Below are 18,246 nucleotides of genomic sequence, written 5' to 3' on the forward strand. Positions count from 1 at the left end.
GGAATATGTGTATAATTAGTTTTTAAAGTCTCTCATATGTAAATGTTTTTGGTAGTTTTTTCCCTTTATGTTATTGGAGAAGGGGGGTAATACTAAACATACCTATAACTTATGTTTTTAACCATAACAATTTCCCAATGTTATTTCTAATTGAAAATATCAGGTGCTCACATAATGCAGTACTTTTTTTTAAAAAAAGAAAGAGAATAAGTTTCCATTTAGACAAATAATTAAATTTAAACCAATGGAAACAATTCTAAGGTATCCTTTAACACAAGACAAAGAAATAAATGAAGGCTATTTCTATAAATGAAGGCTATTTCTAGGATCTTAAGGAATGGAACACTTCTATGATATGAGTTCTTTCAATTATAGGAAACAAAATCTGAAGCAGATGATTAAATTTTATAAAATTCCTTTATAGGAAAAGTTGCCAATGTAGTTGTAAAAAGAATTTATATCATGATGATATGGCAAAGAGTAATATGTTCAAGCTTGTTGAGTTATTAACCTATAAAGGTGCGCAATTATAGAAGTCCTTCCACCTCTAAAACCATTTATAGTAAAATAATTTTTCTTGGAACACAGATCTTTCACATGATCAAGTATTTATGCAACAACTGCTTAATTAACCTAATAAACAACTCAGCCTTTCTATCCTCTAAATTCAAGACTATTACTATTCCTTGAAATGATTTCAAGCCCTCTTTCTTCAAGTATTCCCATTAACATAAAATAATAGGTTTGGAATCAAATCATTTTAAATGAATTTTCTGCTGAATGGTTAAGTGAAAACTGGTTATATGCATTAGGATATCCAGCTTAGCAACTGTCTTTTACAATTACTGTTTTTGCATAATTATGTTTAAAGAAAATTTAGTTTTGAAAACCTACTTTTCACAGAAGTCATTCAGAACACCCCAGTAACCTTCAGGAACAACAAACCATTCACAGTCACCTGGACCAATATTTATGTTAACTGAACAGAAGTTGTTATTTTCTTGATGACCTGAAATGTGAAAAGGAAAAAAATAATCAGTATACTATAAATTCTAAAGCAAAATGTGTCTTTAGAAATGAAACCTTAGAAATGTTCAATGGAGAATGCTTTAGTAGTATTAAGTTGTTCATCATTATAGCCATTTCTGTGTTAAGTCTAGTTTTAGAGCTGAGTTTGGTCAGCTCCTAACTTATTTGGTAAGAGCTTCTGAGAAAGGCAGTCTAAATCATGGTTAAAAGCTTAGGTCCTGGAGCCAGGCTCCTTGGCTTAGTCATTATGTGAACCTAGGCAAGTTGCTAAACTTTTCTGACTCAGTCTCTTTATATATAAGATTAGATAATGACAATTCCAACAAGTCATTGGGTTGTTCTGAGGATAAATGAAACAATGATTGCTTTGAACAGTGCTGAATACACTGTTATAGGTAATAAATATTAGCTATAATTGACATCTTTACCATTTCTTCCTTGTGAACAAATCCCCATTTCTCACAAGTAGTATCAGGACATCAATAAACAGGCAAGAAGTCTGGTTTTCAAAATGTAGCTGCAGGAGTGGTGTCAACAAAAATGGCAGAGCAGGGAAGTCTCCAGAAACACGAAAAAAAAAAATCTAGTAAAAACTATCAGAAGCAACCTTCCAAGAAGTCTAGGCGATAGTCAAAGGTTTACAGCAACCAAGTGAATCCTTGACCAGAAGAAAGGCAACTTAAAATGTGGTAGATTTTTATGTCACTTTAACTTAACATATCGCCACCCCCATCACTGGAGTGGCAGTGAACCTAAAAACAGTAGTCTGTGTTCCTAAGTGTGAGTGTTCCTGGTTCTGGAGGTAGCAGAATGGATCTTGTTCCCGAAAAATTGTGTTTTTCTGTTTTGATCTAACTGGAGTTTCCCCAAAAGACTGACATAAAGGGCTTCGTTTTGTTTCACCCACCTCAGAACTGTCAGGACAAGCAGTTTGGTGGAGGAGGTTCCCCAAAAACATTGAAAGACAAACAAACAGGCTGATACTACCTACCAGGAGCAAAAAAAGACAAAAAACAAAAAACAAAAAAAAAACACCCCATATAGGGCAAATGATAGACATAGCAAAGGCCTGGGAGGAGAAGCTAGGTAATGAGATTTTGGGAGAATAAGGGCTTTGAAAAGTTCCTGTGAATACTCAAGAATTTATAAAGCCATGTGCATATCCAGGGCAGGACGCATGCTCAGAAAAAACATTAAGAAGACCATAGGGGCCAGCCCCGTGGCTGAGTGGTTAAGTTCACGCACTCTGCTGCAGGCGGTCTGGTGTTTTGTCGGTTCGAATCCTGGGCGTGGACATGGCACCACTCATCCAGCCATGCTGAGGTGGCGTCCCACATGCCACAACTAGAAGGATCCACAACTAAGAATATACAACTATGTACCAGGGGGCTTTGGGAAGAAAAAGGAAAAAAAATAAAATCTTCAAGAAGACCATAAACTTTAACCTCTTGCTGATCTTTAGGCTCAGTGCAAGCAAGGAGGTAAAGGCTAAAGTAGAGTTGTAAGCAGCATGGCTAAGTGTAGGAGGAATAACTCAACACAGAGGCAACCTGCAAAGATCTGGAGAATTCCTTTCTCTTTTCTTTCTGTCCTTTTTCCCCTTTTTCTTTCTTTCTTTTTCTGGCACCAGGCATTTAAGGAAATCTCTGTCAGATCACTGGCTAACTGCTCAGACAGTAGAAAGGAGACTTCAGTGCTTACACGTGACAAGGAATACAGTCTTTGTGAAAATAGTGTGAAAAAGTCACTAAACAAATAGACAACTGTAGCCTAAAAGCAACAACAACAAACCCTGGAGAGGGAGGAGAATCTGATTTCGGTAATTGCCATATTATAATATTCAAAATGTCAAAACACTAGCAGAGCGTTATGCTAAAGGAGTAGAGACATGAGGGACCACATCCAACAGAGAATAGAGTCATCTGAAAAAAACACTCAAAAAGTCAGTTTTCAACAAAAAATTATGAGGCATGAAAAGAAATAAAGTATGGCCCAGTCACAGGGAAAAAAGAAAAAAAAAGGAAATTAACAAGAACTCTTCCTGAAGAAGCAGAGACACTGGACTTACTAGACAAATATTTTGAATCAACTGTCTTAAATATGCTTAAAAGAGCTAAAGGACACTATGGACAAGAACCTAAGAAAACAAGGAGAATGATGTCTCAACAAACAGATTATCAATAAAGAGACAGAAATTATAATAAAGTAGAAAATAAAATTTGAAGCTGAAAAGTATATGAACAAATAAAAAATTCACTAGTGAGTTTCAACAGCAGATTTGAGCAGGCTAAAGAAAGAATCAGCAAACTTGTAGATAGGTCAAATGAAACTATCTATTCTGAGACGAAAGAAAACAGAATGAAGAAAAATTAACAGAGTCTAACAGACTTGTGGGATACCATCAAATATACAAACATATGCATTGTGGGAGTCCCAGAGGAAGAGAAGAAAGGGGCAATAAGAATATTTGAAGAAACGATGGTCAAAAGCTTCCCAGATTTGACAATAGACATGAATTCCAAGAAGTTCCTTGAGTTCCAAGAAAGAACTGCAAATAGGATAAAGCCAAAGAGATCCTCACCAAGACACATCATAATCAAACAGAGAATCTCAAAAGCAGGAAAAGAGAAGCAATTTGTCATATACAAGAGATTGTCAATAAAATTAATAGCCAATTTCATAGCAGAAACCACTGAGACCAGAGGCAACAGGATAACACATTTAAATTGCTGAAATAAAAAAACCCGTTAACCAAGAATTCTATACCTGGCAAAATAATTTTTCAAAAATAAAGGAGAAACTAAAGTGTTTCCAGATAAACAAAAGCTAAAGGAGTTTGTCACTAGTCAATCTGCCCTACAAGAAATGCTGGACAGAATTTTTTCAGGCTGAAATGAAAGAATACTAGACAGTAACTCAAAGCCCCATGAAGAAATAAAGAACTACAGTAAAGCTAACTACGTAAGTTGGAAGACTCACATTTGTCAATTTTGAAACTTACCCCAAGCTACAATAATCAAACCAGTGTGGGACTGGCATAAAGATAGAGATATAAATCAATGGAATAGCATCAAGAGTCCAGAAATAAACCCATACATCTATCTACAGTCAATTCATTTTCAGCAAGGGTACCAAGACCAATCAACAGAAGACAGAATAGTCTTTCCAACAAATGTTGCTGGGACAACTGCATAGCCATATGCAAAAAAAATGAAGTTGGACCCTTAGCTCACACCATATACAAAAATTAAAATAGATATAAGAGCTAGAACTATAAAAATCTAAGAAGAAAACTCAGGGATAAATCTTTATGACCTTGGATTTGGCAATGGTTTCTTAGATATGATACCAAAAGCACAAGTAACCAAAGGAAAAATGGATAAATTGAACTTCATCAAAATTAAAAACTTTCGTGTATCAAAGGACACTACAAAGGGAGTAAAATGACAACCTACAGAACAGGAGGAAATATCTGAAAATCATGTATCTGATAAGGGATTAATACTCAGAATATATAAAGAACTTCTACTACTCAAAAACAAAAGAGAAACAGTCAAAAAATGAGCAAAGGACTGGAATAATCATTTTTCCAAAGTAGATATACAAATGGCCAACAAGCACACGGAAATCAAAACCACAATGAAAACCCACTTTACACCTATTGGGTCAGCCATAATAAGAAAAAAATGGAAAATAATCTGTGTTTGTGAAGATGTGGAAAAACTGGAACATTTGTACACTGCTGATAGGGATGTAAAATGGTGCGACTGCTGTGGAAAGCAGTTTGGCAGTTCCTCAAAAAGTTAAACAAAGAAGTGCCATATGATCCAGCAATTTCAATCCTAGGTATATTACCAAAAGAACTGGAAACAGGTATTTAAGCAAATACTTGTACACGAATGTTCACAGAAATACTATTCACAACAGCTAAAAAGTAGAAGCAACCCAAATGTCCATTAACTGGTCAATGGATAAACAAAATGTTCTATATCCACATAACAGAATATTATTCAGCCATAAAAAGGAATGAACTAGATACAATGTGGATGAATCTCAGAAACATGCTAAGTGAAAGAAGCCAGACACAAAAGGCAACATACCGTATGACTTCATTTATATGAAACATCCAGAACAGGTAAATCTACACAGCCAGAAAGCAGACTAGTGGTTGCCAGGGGGGGCTGAGGGAAGGGGGGAATGTGGAGTGACCACTTAATGGGTTTGGGGTTTCCTTCTGGGATGATGATAATGTTCTGGAACCACACAGAGGTGATGATTATACAGCACAGTGATATACTAAATGCAACTGAACTGCACAGTTTAAAAAGGGTTAATTTTGCTACGTGAATTTTACCTCAATAAAGAAAAGTGTAGCTGTTCTTGCCACACCCTGTGCACATCACATACTGAGTCTTTTACACACTACAGTACAAGGTGAAGGTGGTGCTCTTAACACTTAGAACTGTCTCTTACCACAGGTAGACGGTTGGAACTGTCGATGGCATGAACGCTAAATAACATTTAGCTCTAATCTAAATTAGAGACACTAGGATCCAACCATCTAACTAAAAATCTTTTAGGGTAGAACCTGAGAGCATCTCTACAGTTTAGAAAATACGTGACTGATGATGAAAGTCCATTGAAGTAGGTAACACTTATATTTATCTATGTAACTCCAGGAACAAAGTGTTTGCCCCATAAAAAAAGTACTCAAAATAAGTTTTTAAAAATTGAACTGGACTAATAATTAAACTATACAACATTTCTTCTAAGACTGAGCCGTCCAATATGGTAACCACTCGAAATGTGGTTAATATGAACTGAGATGTGTTCTAACTGTAAAATACATACTGGATTTCAAAGACTTAATATGAAAAAAAAAATGCGAAAAGTCCCAATAACTTTTATATGCTGAAATGATAATACTTGGATAAGCTGGGTTAAAATTAATTTCACCTATTTCATTTCACATTAATGTGACTATAAAATTTTAAATCATAAATATGACTTGCATTTTATTTCTATTGTACAGCACTATCCTAAGGGAACTCTTTATAGAGAATTCTTTAAGGTTCCACAGGACGCTTCTGAAAAACTAACACCTTTATACAAACCAACAAAAAACCCCAAAATATACTAGACACAGGGACAAAGAAGTAATCTATCAAGTATACTTTTTCTCTTGATTTGTTAAAAAAGAAAAAACCTGCATTCTTTTTGATTTGACAATATTTGCATAAAATAAATCAAATTGGATGAGAGAAGTTTTCAATTGAAGTGAATCAACATAATCAAGCCAATACTACATACCTAAGAAAAACAAACTCTATAGTTTAAAGAACTTGCCCAGGATTTATACTGGTGTCTAAATGACAGAGTGGGGAGCAGATAGGTCCTTCTGCTTTATTTGAGAACTATTTCCACTTTATCCAACTATGGATAAAGTATCACAGAAGTGGGCTTCCAATGCCCCGAGGATAAAAACTATTACAACCTATTGGTTCTAATTCTGGCTGTATATTAACAATCCTCTTGGGAATCTTTTTTTTTTTTTAAATATTGATGTCTGGATCCCAATCCTCAGAGATTAATCAACTATATCTTTTTTCAAAAGCTTACCAGGAGATTCTAACGAGCAACCAGGACTGGGAACCACTGACCTATGTTACCCAGAAGCAAGCAGAGGCCTACATTGAAACAATTCTTTAGCTATAATTCAATAAGCAGGTGACAAAGAAAAGCAATCTGGTTTGCAAACCATAGCTGCTTCAAGTGGCAAAGAGAAACACCTGAGGGTGATATGCAGCCCATAGGCATTGGTACAGTTGAACTCGTTATCACCAGTCTGTCCTAATCGTTAAATATTTTGAACATCACCCTGTGAAATTTCATGTCAGTCCAAGGGAGCACAAAGAAGATGGTACATTAGTGCTGGACAGAATTTTAAGTCTAAAACCAATGTAATTCATTTCACAAATGAAGAAACAGACCCAGGGAAAGAAGGTGACTTGCCCTAAGTGACAAGCCTAGTTAGTGGTAAAATTCAGACTGGAAACCAGGATGAATTTAATAATGTTTCCACATCATCAAATGCTTTGTAAACTGTGCATTGTGACCCAATTAGAGGAATGCAACCTATACTTTCTTTTTTAAATAAAATAGAATGGAATAAATTAGAAAATGTATTGTTCTATGAAACTGTTGTATACATACATGTGCACCAGGTCATAATATAAAATACATTTCTTATTGTGATTGTAGTAAAAAAAAAAAAAACAAAAAAAGTTTAGAAAAAACTGTATCTTGTCACCCTACAGTAGATGGCATCAACAACAGTCTTTAAGCCACAGGGACTTATTTTCCTGGGAGCGCTCGAATGACCCCTTTCCTGATTAAACTGCTATTGTTTCATGGCTATTAATATAATACAAACGGGAAAAATTTTAATGATCTGAGGCCAGTTAAAGAGTCAAGCCTTATAATAGGAATAATCCAGGGGCCAGCCCAGTGACGTAGTAGTTAAGTTCGCACGTTCTGCTTTGGCAGCCCAGGCTTTGTGGGTTCAGATCCCAGTGTTGACCTACACACTGCTCATCAGGCCATTCTGAGGAGGCATCCCACATACAAAATAGAGGAAGACAGACAAGAGACGTTAGCTCAGGGCCAATCTTCCTCACCAAAAGAAAGAAAGAAAGAAAGAAAGAAAAATCCTTTCAGTTTCATTCATTGTAAATGGAAAGAATCTGGTTCTCTTTATCATGTTCCACATTTTGATTAATTCTGTCTTTCAAGTGTAGATGTATCAGTTCATAAAAGCTACCTGGTGTTCTGCTTCCTGGAACTTTCATGTATAGTTGAACTGTGTTCATGCCCAGTATGGTATGACCAACGTGGCTTAGAAGATTCCCCGCTGATACGACACGCACAAAAGCAGGAAGCTTAGTCAGCTCATGTAGCTGCAACTTCCACCTGCAATAAAATAATAGATTAAGAGTGAAATTCTGCTACAAATATTTGTGGAAGTTAATCATTTATTCAAAAACCTTGTGTTTCAGTCAGAGAAACACTCAAATGCTTAAATTTTTCTAAAAGAAAACTTTGTAACAAAAAGAAGCATAAAAACTACCGACCAAGTAAATGAAAGAAAAAATTGACTTCCTATATTTATAACTGTTGTATAATTCTATTTGATAGAAATTATATATTAATCATAAATATAAGTTTGATTGTGTAATTAGCATATGGTCAAGATCTTGATGAAAATTTGTACAAGAGTTTTAAGTCAAAGAAAATAATTTAATTGCAAAACCTAGCACAAATAATTTAGCTAAAACTTGCATATCAACTTAAAAAAATGACAAAGAACGAAACAGAAGAGGAAACTGTAGACAATTCCCAATCTTGCAAAGGCTATCTCTTTGCTTCAGTTCACAGAAATATGACTATAGACACTTACTTTTTGTCATCAGACAGGTCAATGTTGGTCCCAAACTTTATGGTTTTAAAGGGTCCTTTCTTCTTCCTCCCAGAACTTAAAAAAAGAGAGACAACATTAGAAACATGTTTTTTAAACAGAAATATTAAGTGGACATTAAAAATGACTTACTTATCTGATGATGTAGATTCACTATCTGAGTGCTCTTTATGGTGAGTCCTTTTCTCATTTTCTTCCTACAGATTAAGCAAAAAGCATTCCAGCTTAGTAGTCTACAACCAGCTATCCTTTCCATCATACAACTGGAAAGATCACATCTTAATTGATGGTATTATCTATGTTTTGAAAGTAAGCTTCTATAGGTCTCTCTCACATGAAAATTTCTTCAAAGCCCACATTAAATAAAAGCCCAAGAAAAGTCAATGCTCATTGGGCTGGTATCCAATCTTCTCCACTAGCCACCAAGTTTTCCTGAGTTCTTCCTTATTAATTTTCTTCCCTAAAGGGAAAAACTATAAATTCTCATTCTTGCCCCATTTTCATGAAGAGAGAAAATTTAAGGAAAGTTGAGAGGCCTAAGAAATACCAATCTTCATTATAACTTTTCTAAACTAGCAGAGGTGTGTACACGTGTATATAACTCTATGTGTATAATGACTGAGGGTAAGACATTCTCTATTCTTGATTATGGACAAATGCAAGAAGTTCCATTTGTTCCAGAAAACTTTCTTTAAAAGATTTTAAAAAGTTTTACCTTTTTTTGTACAATGAATTTATACATGAACAATAAAACATTTACAACCTTAATAAGGAAATTAAGTGCTGAATAAATATAAGTGCTTTGCAATGCAAATATTACCATTATTTACAATTTTTGTGTCGCAGACATGGTATCTCTTAACACTGTCCTACAATTTCTGAGTTAGCAACACTTAGTGACGTTATGGCCTCCCTCTCTTTATGAGTATAGTGTCTAAACATTTGATAATTTTTCACATGTAATGGCCCATGCATCCAAACCAAACAAAAAGCCATCCTTTCTTTGGTTATGGATCCCTTTCCATTTAAATAATCTGCCTCTTATTATCTTTGCTTTTCAACTCTTCCTCCAAATTTTCCTTTGATGATCTCTGAATCTCGCTTGTTATCTATTCTTTTCTGACCATAATACTACTACATAGTTGAAATATCTCGAAAGTTTGAACTACAGAGCTTTATATGGACAACGAATCCACTGCAACTCATCAAAGTTGCAGGACAGTTTTTATTAGATAAATTTCTCTCTATGATATAGAGAGTGGTAGTGAGAAAGGAACACAAATATATGATTTGCAGGTACAAACGTTGCCTTGATTGAAAATAGGAACTCAGGGGAAAAATTTAAACAGAAATAAGCAAATCCAATGAATTACAAATTAAAGACTTACAGGCACATATTTAGTTTCAGCTGTAGGGTATGTAGAGAACAACGTAGTACAGATAAGTATTTGAGTAATACATTTAATAAACTCATTTTTGTGGATTTTTTCTGTTCACTTTGTGGGAGAAATCACAAAGTTCTCATTACAGTGCTAAAGGATTTTAGTAATGCTTCCTTGCTGAAAGGCCTATGAGTCTTTTCAATCCTCTGATTATTTGTCAAAGTTTTGTTTTTCCGTTTTCCATATATTTTGAAATAATTTATGCCTCTCCCTCAGTTTTCTCTTTCAGACTGAAATTGGTAAGAACAAAACTAATGCTTCATGTAGGCGTTACCTATCAGATAAATACTAACCTGGTAGAGGAGAAAAGTGGGAAGGTCAAGACTAGGGACTCTGCAAGCATAAAGCAAACTTTGAGACTCAGTGTATCTTCTAATATCAGTGGTTCTCAATCAGGGCAATTTTGCCATCCAGGGGACATTTGGCATGTCTGGAGACATTTTTGATCGTCACAAATGGGGTGAGGGATAAGAGATGTGCTATGGGCATGCAGTGAGGAAAGGCCAGGGATGCTACTAAATATCCTACAATACACAGGACATCCCCTACAACAAAGAATTATCCAACCCAAAATGTCAATAATGCCAAGGTTAAGAAATCCTGCTCTAAACAGAAATAGCCCAGAGATGAGGGAGACATCTCACTAGACAGTAATAATATTTACTTTATCAACCCATAGGTTTACTTAGACTTTAACTAAGAGTGAACTGAATAGTACTTATAAAGTATTTTACTTAACTATACAATAACGACATGCTTACAAAAGTAATGTGCCTTTTCAAAATGAAATATCTCCAAAACAAAATAATCTTCAGGAAGCAAATACTTACTCTCAATGATTCCTGGAAGGAGGAAGCCTGGTACTGTGCATATTTAGCAATTGTAGTATGAGATCGATTACTTTCACAATGCCAGATTTTCTTCGTTCCAGTGGGATCCCAGTTTTCATCTGCTGGCTGCAACAACTGTGTCCTCACTTCCACCATATGTTCATTATTAGCTTCCACCAAAGTTTTGGTAGAGAAAAGTCCCAGGTCTTCATAAATAAATAAATGTAGTTAATAAATATATACATATATTTGGAATAATATTTTAAAAGTGCTTTCTTTAAAGAAAAAAAAAGGGAAAAAATTTTGTGGCACTCTATCCAGTTCCCCTAAAACCAACCAGGGCCTCTATACATCCTGAGCTTCATGCCATGTTTGTACAACCACGTACTGAAGCCCTGGACCTAATCACCCAGTCATCAACACAGGCAGAATCAAGGGGCAGGGACTGAAGTTTCACTTATTTATTTAATTTCTGAAGGTGCCAGGAACTACTTAGGGGGTTATAGTACTTACTAGTAGCATCAAATTTTACCTAAATTTTATATTAAAAATTTCTTCTATTATCAATCTAAATCATAATTATATAATTAGACCAAAATAAAAGCTAAATTAAAAAACCACCTGTACCCATATATCATCATCATATCTTCACATTACGGATTAAAGAAGTGACACATATATACACACACAGAGCCAGGAAAATATTAAAATGAAAATGTGAAAACCTGAAAAAATAGATAAAGTTTCTGCCAGTGCTTTAAAAATTAATAGATAGCAAAAGAATTATACAAACTTTTCCTTTTTCTTATTTAAAGCTTACCCAACTTAAGAGCTCCAGCAAGGCCACGTATTACTGTAACAGGGTTGTTTGGATTTGTACAAAATTGATGTAACGGAGGAAAGAAAGCATCACGTTTATTTTCCAACTGTAAAATTAAAACATGGTTAGCTCTCTGAAAACCAACCTTTCATTTAAATATTATGCCAAATTCATATTCTTTATCGCAATTTAAATAAATAATGCATCCTAAGTGTTGTTATTTCTATTCTATGTTTTATAGCATTTTATCGGTGTCTTTTACTCCTAACTATAATTAGATGGTAACCATATACATTTCTCTTGTCCATTATATCTTGAACAAAAATATGTGGGAGAAACAAAATTTAAACTTCAAAATCAAATTGTTTTAAACATTATTCAGCCTTAAGAAGGAAGAAAATCCTATCACTTGCTACAACACGGATAAACCTTGAGGATCATGATTCACGATCCTCATGAACCTTGATTCATGTTAAGTGAAAACAAGCCAGTCATGAAAAGAAAAATTATGGGTATAATTTCATTTATATGAGGCATCTAAAGCAGTCAAATTCATAGAAACAGAAAGTAAAGTGGTTACCAGGGGCTGGGGAGACCAGAGAAAAGGGGTTGTTTTTTTTTTTTTTTAAGATTGGCACCTGAGCTAACAACTGTTGCCAATCTTTTTTATTTCTGCTTTTTTCTCCCCAAGTCCCCCTATTACATAGTTGTACATTTCAGTTGTGGGTCCTTCTAGTTGTGGCATGTGGGACGCCGTCTCAGCGTGGCCTGATGAGTGGTGCCATGTCCGCGCCCAGGATCCGAACCAGCGAAACCCTGGGCCACCAAGAGGAGCACGCGAACTTAACCACTCAGTCACCCAGCTGGCCTCTGGGAGTTGTTTTTTAATGGACATAGAAATAGAATTTTAGATTTGCAAGATGAAAAAGCCCTGGAGAGCTGTTTCACAACAATAAGAATATACTTAACCCTACTGAACTGTAAACTTAAAAGTAGTTAAGATGGGAAATTTTATGTGTTTTTTTAAAATCACAAAAAGAAAGAGAAAAAAAGAAAAAGAGATTAAAGTGTTTTAAAAAATATTACCAAAGTGAAAGCAGGCTAAAGAAGACTCATAAAAGATAAATCTTAATTTTGCATTTCCCCCTCTCAGATCTCAGTTTACAAGTTTTATTACATGTCTATCCCAGTGTTTCCCTTACATACTAAAGGATCAATAAATAAATATTAGTTGGAGGAAGAATTAATAAAACATTTGGCCTCTAGAAAGCAAAGACAGGGCCAAATCTCTAAAAACAGTTTACGGTTTAAAATTTTTTCATTTGGGGTAGAAGTGCAAGGATGGAAAGAAAGAGGGTAGGAGGACCCATTTGGGAAAAACATAAGTAAAAGCTGCTTTTATTGAACTCTTATCAACTTTCCATATCAGATGCATCTAAATGTCCATAAAGCAAAACTAACATTCAGTTTTAAATAATCTATTAAGCTTTTTAATGACATTAACTATTACCACATTTTATGTTCTTGAACACTTTTTTTGAAGGTAAATAATATCTTTTTGTAGATGTATACAACAAATAAATGTTAAGGTCCATACAACTAGTAGAATGCAGATTTAAAACGCAGCTTACTCAAAACAAAGTTACACTTTTAGGTAGTTTTTGCCTAATACTGCTCAAAATTGGGGGCAGAAAAAAGTATTTCTCACTACTCTAATGTAATCATAGTTAACAGCTGAGAAAGCATGTTTTAAACACTATTACCAAATCTTTTTCCCCCTAAAACATTCAAGCTGCTGCCAGTAATTTTAACGTTTTCTAAAGGGCATCCATATTGATTTAAAGCAAGATCTTATGAAAGACAGGTTCAGGCAAACACTGGTTTGATTTATTTTTAGTCAATTCAGACTCACATAAATACTAGGTGTAGGTGGATTCAACTTGTCCTTTGGCAATGGAGGGTATGGTGAAGATGGTGGTCTTGGAGGTGGACATTTATCCAATAAAATGCTACTGTTAGATAAGCCATTTTTACCTAGATTCCTTAAAAAAAGAAGGGAGAATAAATCAGCTATACATTTATTAAGAAAGCAGAAAAAAAAATTGTGAATTAAGTCCTAATTAAACTACTGGGCAGTTGCACAAATCCATGAGATTTGGATCCATCAGGAAAAAACTAAGATCATTAATTTCAGCAAATACTTGATTAGCTTGATTCCTAGATCTCCCAATGAAGAAAAATAATAGAAAAGATACAACACATGAATTATTGATGACATTCCTTCTCTCACTCATAATTTTCCAATTTATTTTCTTCACCTAAAGAACAAATGAACTCCAATTTTCTCTCCACCATCTTTCCACCATCAGATTCTTTCCATTAAATGTTAAAACAATAACTTGACCAAAAGAGGTCTACATAATAGTAAAAACAGAATATGACTCTATTCCTATGTCTCATCTCAGCAATTATAACCAGAATATTTTTGTGATAGTTCTGAAACCTGAAAAGACCTTTTCCTTTCTCAAATCTGGGAAGAATTTTCTATGTAACTCTTTGACTAAGGAATTTTAATTCAGCAAGACTCCAACCTACTAAATTTTACATTAAATTATACCAATTTTTAAAATGAGGTGTATAGTTGCTATCCATTCTCTAACATTCCATATAATTATTTCTTACTAGTATTTGGTGTTTCTTTTCCTTTAATGAAGGTATCATGTTTGTTAAATTATAAATTCTTAAAATATGGTAGAATTATTTCCAAACTATAATTCTTTTAGTTAAGAAACAAAAGATATTTCCAATTTCTTAAAGTTTCTACCCAACTCAGAAAATCAGCAAGATATAATTTTGAGCTTTCAAACCATTACAGGTTAACTAACCTACTTCAACCAATATTCCAAGTTCAAAAATAATCAACACACCAAAATATCAAGCACTCTTAACATACTAAAATTTCAGATAAGAATTTGAAAATTCTAATTATGGTAGGGAGTTAAAAACTTAGTAATTTTACTCACTGAAGAAGAAATTAGCAATTTTTCATCATAAATTATAGAATAATACAGGTTGAAAGAAAATTAATTTTCCTTATTTTGCCAAAATGAAAAATACCTTACAAATCAGTCTGTTCTGGTTGGCACTAACGAAAACTAAGACTTAAAATTCCAGTGCTACAAACTTTTGAGATGTTACACTAAATAGCATCAGGGGTGTCACTTCCTTAATTTTCTCAACAAGAACTCCAAGTAAAAACAAGCAAGGTCATGGCAGGTCTCAAAGGAATGAATTAAGTGCAAAATAGTTGACTTTAAAAAAAAAGTATATGAAATAGTTATTAAAGCGAAATTTTAAGTTCAACTAACAAATAAGGTTAAATAAATGAATATTCCACTCTATAACAGTTTTCAACAACTCTCCATAAAGCACAAGTGCCCTGTACATTTAAATAGGATACATTTAAGTTTTTAAATTTAGGTATAAAATTGGTACTAATTTACAAACTCCATGGAAGTAGAAAATATTTGGTTGAGACTAGTAAAGAAACAATTCAAGTATTACAATTAAACCAATGCAAGATAAAACATTCACATATAATATCCACATAAATTAGTTTTCATGCTGAACTATGCATCTGTCACTCTTTAACTTTGGAATTTAAACAAAATACAACTCCAAATACACAAAATTTGTTTTCCAGAGCAAGAGATGGATATACTGTATAGTATATCATTAATATTTTAAGAAATTGGAAGATATGGACCAAGTATTAAAATTGTGGCATAAAAGAGCATCTCGTGGCTAATTAAACGTGGCAACAAAATTTAAGCTTCTACAACATTCTGGAAGTTGAGAAATGAGCTTAGAAAACCGAATTTGATAGATTAGCAGAATTCTGCCTCTATCATTTCTACAAATCTGTAACAATCAAAAGAAAAAAGGCAAATGGGAAAGTAAAACAATGAAAAAATGTAGCTGCCTTTATTTTAAAATAGAAAAGAAAAAGGTGAGGCATGACTAAGGGAGCTGATTCAACCACTGAATGGTGCAATTACAATGTTAAAGCATAAAAGAAGCAAAGGTATTATAACTGCCTTTTTGATGCACTGACCACTGCAACACAAAGATGAACCAAACAAGAATCAGATTAAAAATAACCAACACTTTTTAAAAACCAACTATGTATGCGAAAAATAAGAGGGTAGTCAGAACAAACCATGCAATCAAATTGTATCTGGAAGTTTCTTATTGTATTTTGAACGCTGATTCTGTGCCTGCTGAGGTCAAGTCTGAAACAAACAGGAATTTCTCTGAAGGAACTAATGTAGGTAGTTGTCTATATAGCAACTATAAGCTTTTTCCATTTAAAATGCACATCAATTCTCATGCAAAAGACAGAGCTGTGGAAAATAGGAATAGATTTTATCTTCTGAATATGTATGTGTCCAGCACTGTCTATAATGCTTCAAGCCAAATAATGAAATTTTAATGTAACAATCCAAAGTGGAAAAAGGCATTGAAGAAAGATGCAGGTGTTGGAAAGGATTTAGAGATTATCCCATTTTAAATCCTTTTCTCCCATTCTGAAACTCTTTCCCTGAGCAAAGTAGAGTAGGAAGAAATTAGTCATTGCCCAATTATTTAAAATATTGGCTAAAAGTTACTTTCAAATTTACCCACATCATTTGGTAAAGAAATGAAAAACTACTCAGTAGGTAAACTGATCTACACCTTAATTATCTTTGGTTATGAAGCTCCTAGACTAGAGACATCAAGTCTCTTGTGCCTATGTCACTTTCCCTTTTAAGTCCTGGACTCCTGCCCAGGGCAGGACACCATCAACAGAACAGAAATGGCAAACAACATGACACCTATCATTTGCCATCTTGACTTTTCTCTAAGCCTCAAAAGATTTTTATCTCCAACGTATCAGAGCACTTTTTTGTCTCTTCATTAATAAACTGAGGCCTAGAGTTACTGAAATAACCCAAGCAACCCCAGGCGTCTATATGTTTTGATGTATCTAGCCACTTACAAGATCATACACATGCACACATGTATAAAAAATTAAATCTTTACAATAAGGCAAAATTGTCTTTAAGAATTAAAAGCTGAAAATAAAATTATAAGAATGTACTTAAAATTCTGTAATGAATGTTTATATATGCCTCAAAACTGAGATAGAAGATTATAATCTTTAATATATTAAGAAACACAATCACACCTAGGTGCCCAAAGCATAAGACTTTATTAATGAAAACTTATGGTAACTGCTACTGTACACTGTTTATAACTTGCACTTCCATGGAACTCTGACAGTATTCCTCCAGAATATCCTTAGGTCTCATACAGTCCATGATTTTAGCTTTGGACCTCTAAATTTTCCCCCATTTTCTAGCACTGTCCTGAGTCTACAGAGAGCGGAAGAAGCTGGGAGACCCTGCTCCAGCAGAGTGGCAGCAGCAGTATCTAAGAAACAGGACAAAAGGCCTAGTAGCCGAGTAGGGAGCAGGTAGAAAGCACTACAAATTGGCAGTGAGCCATGGCACTGTATCTTAGGAGAACTCAGTATAGCATTTGATCTGAATATTAAAGCATGCCTATTTTCTCCAGGCCCAGAGTTGAAGTAAATGACTGTATAATGTCTACATATAAATGACTAACATAAAAAACCTTAAATTTCTAAAGAATCAAATTTTAGAAATTCAAGAATCTCACTATATATGCTTTAGAAGACTTTGGTCTGATTTAGAGATGATCCAATGTGGTTTTAAGTTACTGACATGAAAAAACCTTTTAAGGCAATTAAGATTAATTACAGTAGTTTCCATGTTGTAGGCCACTGAGGAAAATGCTGCCAGCAACGTGGACCCAAAAGGCAATACAAAGAAAATAATAAAATATGAAAAAGATGCAATTTTTGCTTTAGTCTATGTCAAAATAAAGATAACAGTTCAACAGTTAAAAACTGAGAGAAAATAATGAAAAGTAATGGAAAATAAAACACAGACCAGAAGGTATTTTAAACATTCAAGTTGAAATAGCCTTTAAAGAAAAATAACTATAGTGTATTTACAGTATTATGTTCCAGTATCACTTAATTATAACTTTTACATGCAAAGTTAATTCTTCTCCTTACTCCACTGCTTCTACCCCATGCTCCTGTCAAGCAGTAAACTATATAAAGAATAACATTTAATTTCATCTTAGTCATTCATCAGTGACAAACATTTAATGGATCCATGATACCTTCTAATAAAATAAATAGTAGAAAGGATAACCACACTCTTAGACACTAATAAATAAGACACATAAGTACTAGTAGCTGCAGGTAGAGATTTATAGACATGTTAAGGGAGAACTGTTTTGAACTTTAAAATGCATTTAAAAAGCTATATTAGGATGGCCAATAGACACATGAAAAGATGCTCATCATCACTAATCATCAGGGAAATGCAAATCAAAACTACACTAAGATATCACCTTACACCTGTTAGAATGGCAAAAATATCCAAAACCAAGAGTGACAAAGGTTGGAGAAGCTGTGGAGAAAAGGGAACCCTCATACACTGTTGGTGGGAATGCAAACTGGTGCAGCCACTATGGAAAACAGTATGGATATTCCTCAAAAAGTTAAGAATAGAAATA

General features: G+C 34.1%; 1 protein-coding gene across 23 annotated transcripts in view; it reads right to left on the reverse strand.

The window, feature by feature from the left end:
• The window catches only part of KDM6A (lysine demethylase 6A), a 213,771-nt gene that overhangs the window by 22,687 nt on the left and 172,838 nt on the right, over positions 1-18,246 (reverse strand). For all 23 annotated transcript variants that reach the window (XM_070501720.1, XM_070501717.1, XM_070501719.1 and 20 more), the window contains 7 exons: positions 13,508-13,637; positions 11,596-11,701; positions 10,776-10,981; positions 8,636-8,700; positions 8,486-8,560; positions 7,850-7,998; positions 895-1,009 (listed from right to left, as the gene is read on the reverse strand). In XM_070501720.1, the coding sequence (XP_070357821.1) occupies positions 895-1,009; positions 7,850-7,998; positions 8,486-8,560; positions 8,636-8,700; positions 10,776-10,981; positions 11,596-11,701; positions 13,508-13,637 (846 nt within the window). The remainder of the gene's footprint in view (positions 1-894; positions 1,010-7,849; positions 7,999-8,485; positions 8,561-8,635; positions 8,701-10,775; positions 10,982-11,595; positions 11,702-13,507; positions 13,638-18,246) is intronic.

This window comes from Equus asinus, chromosome X, assembly GCF_041296235.1.
Source record: "Equus asinus isolate D_3611 breed Donkey chromosome X, EquAss-T2T_v2, whole genome shotgun sequence".
Lineage (NCBI taxonomy): Eukaryota > Metazoa > Chordata > Mammalia > Perissodactyla > Equidae > Equus > Equus asinus.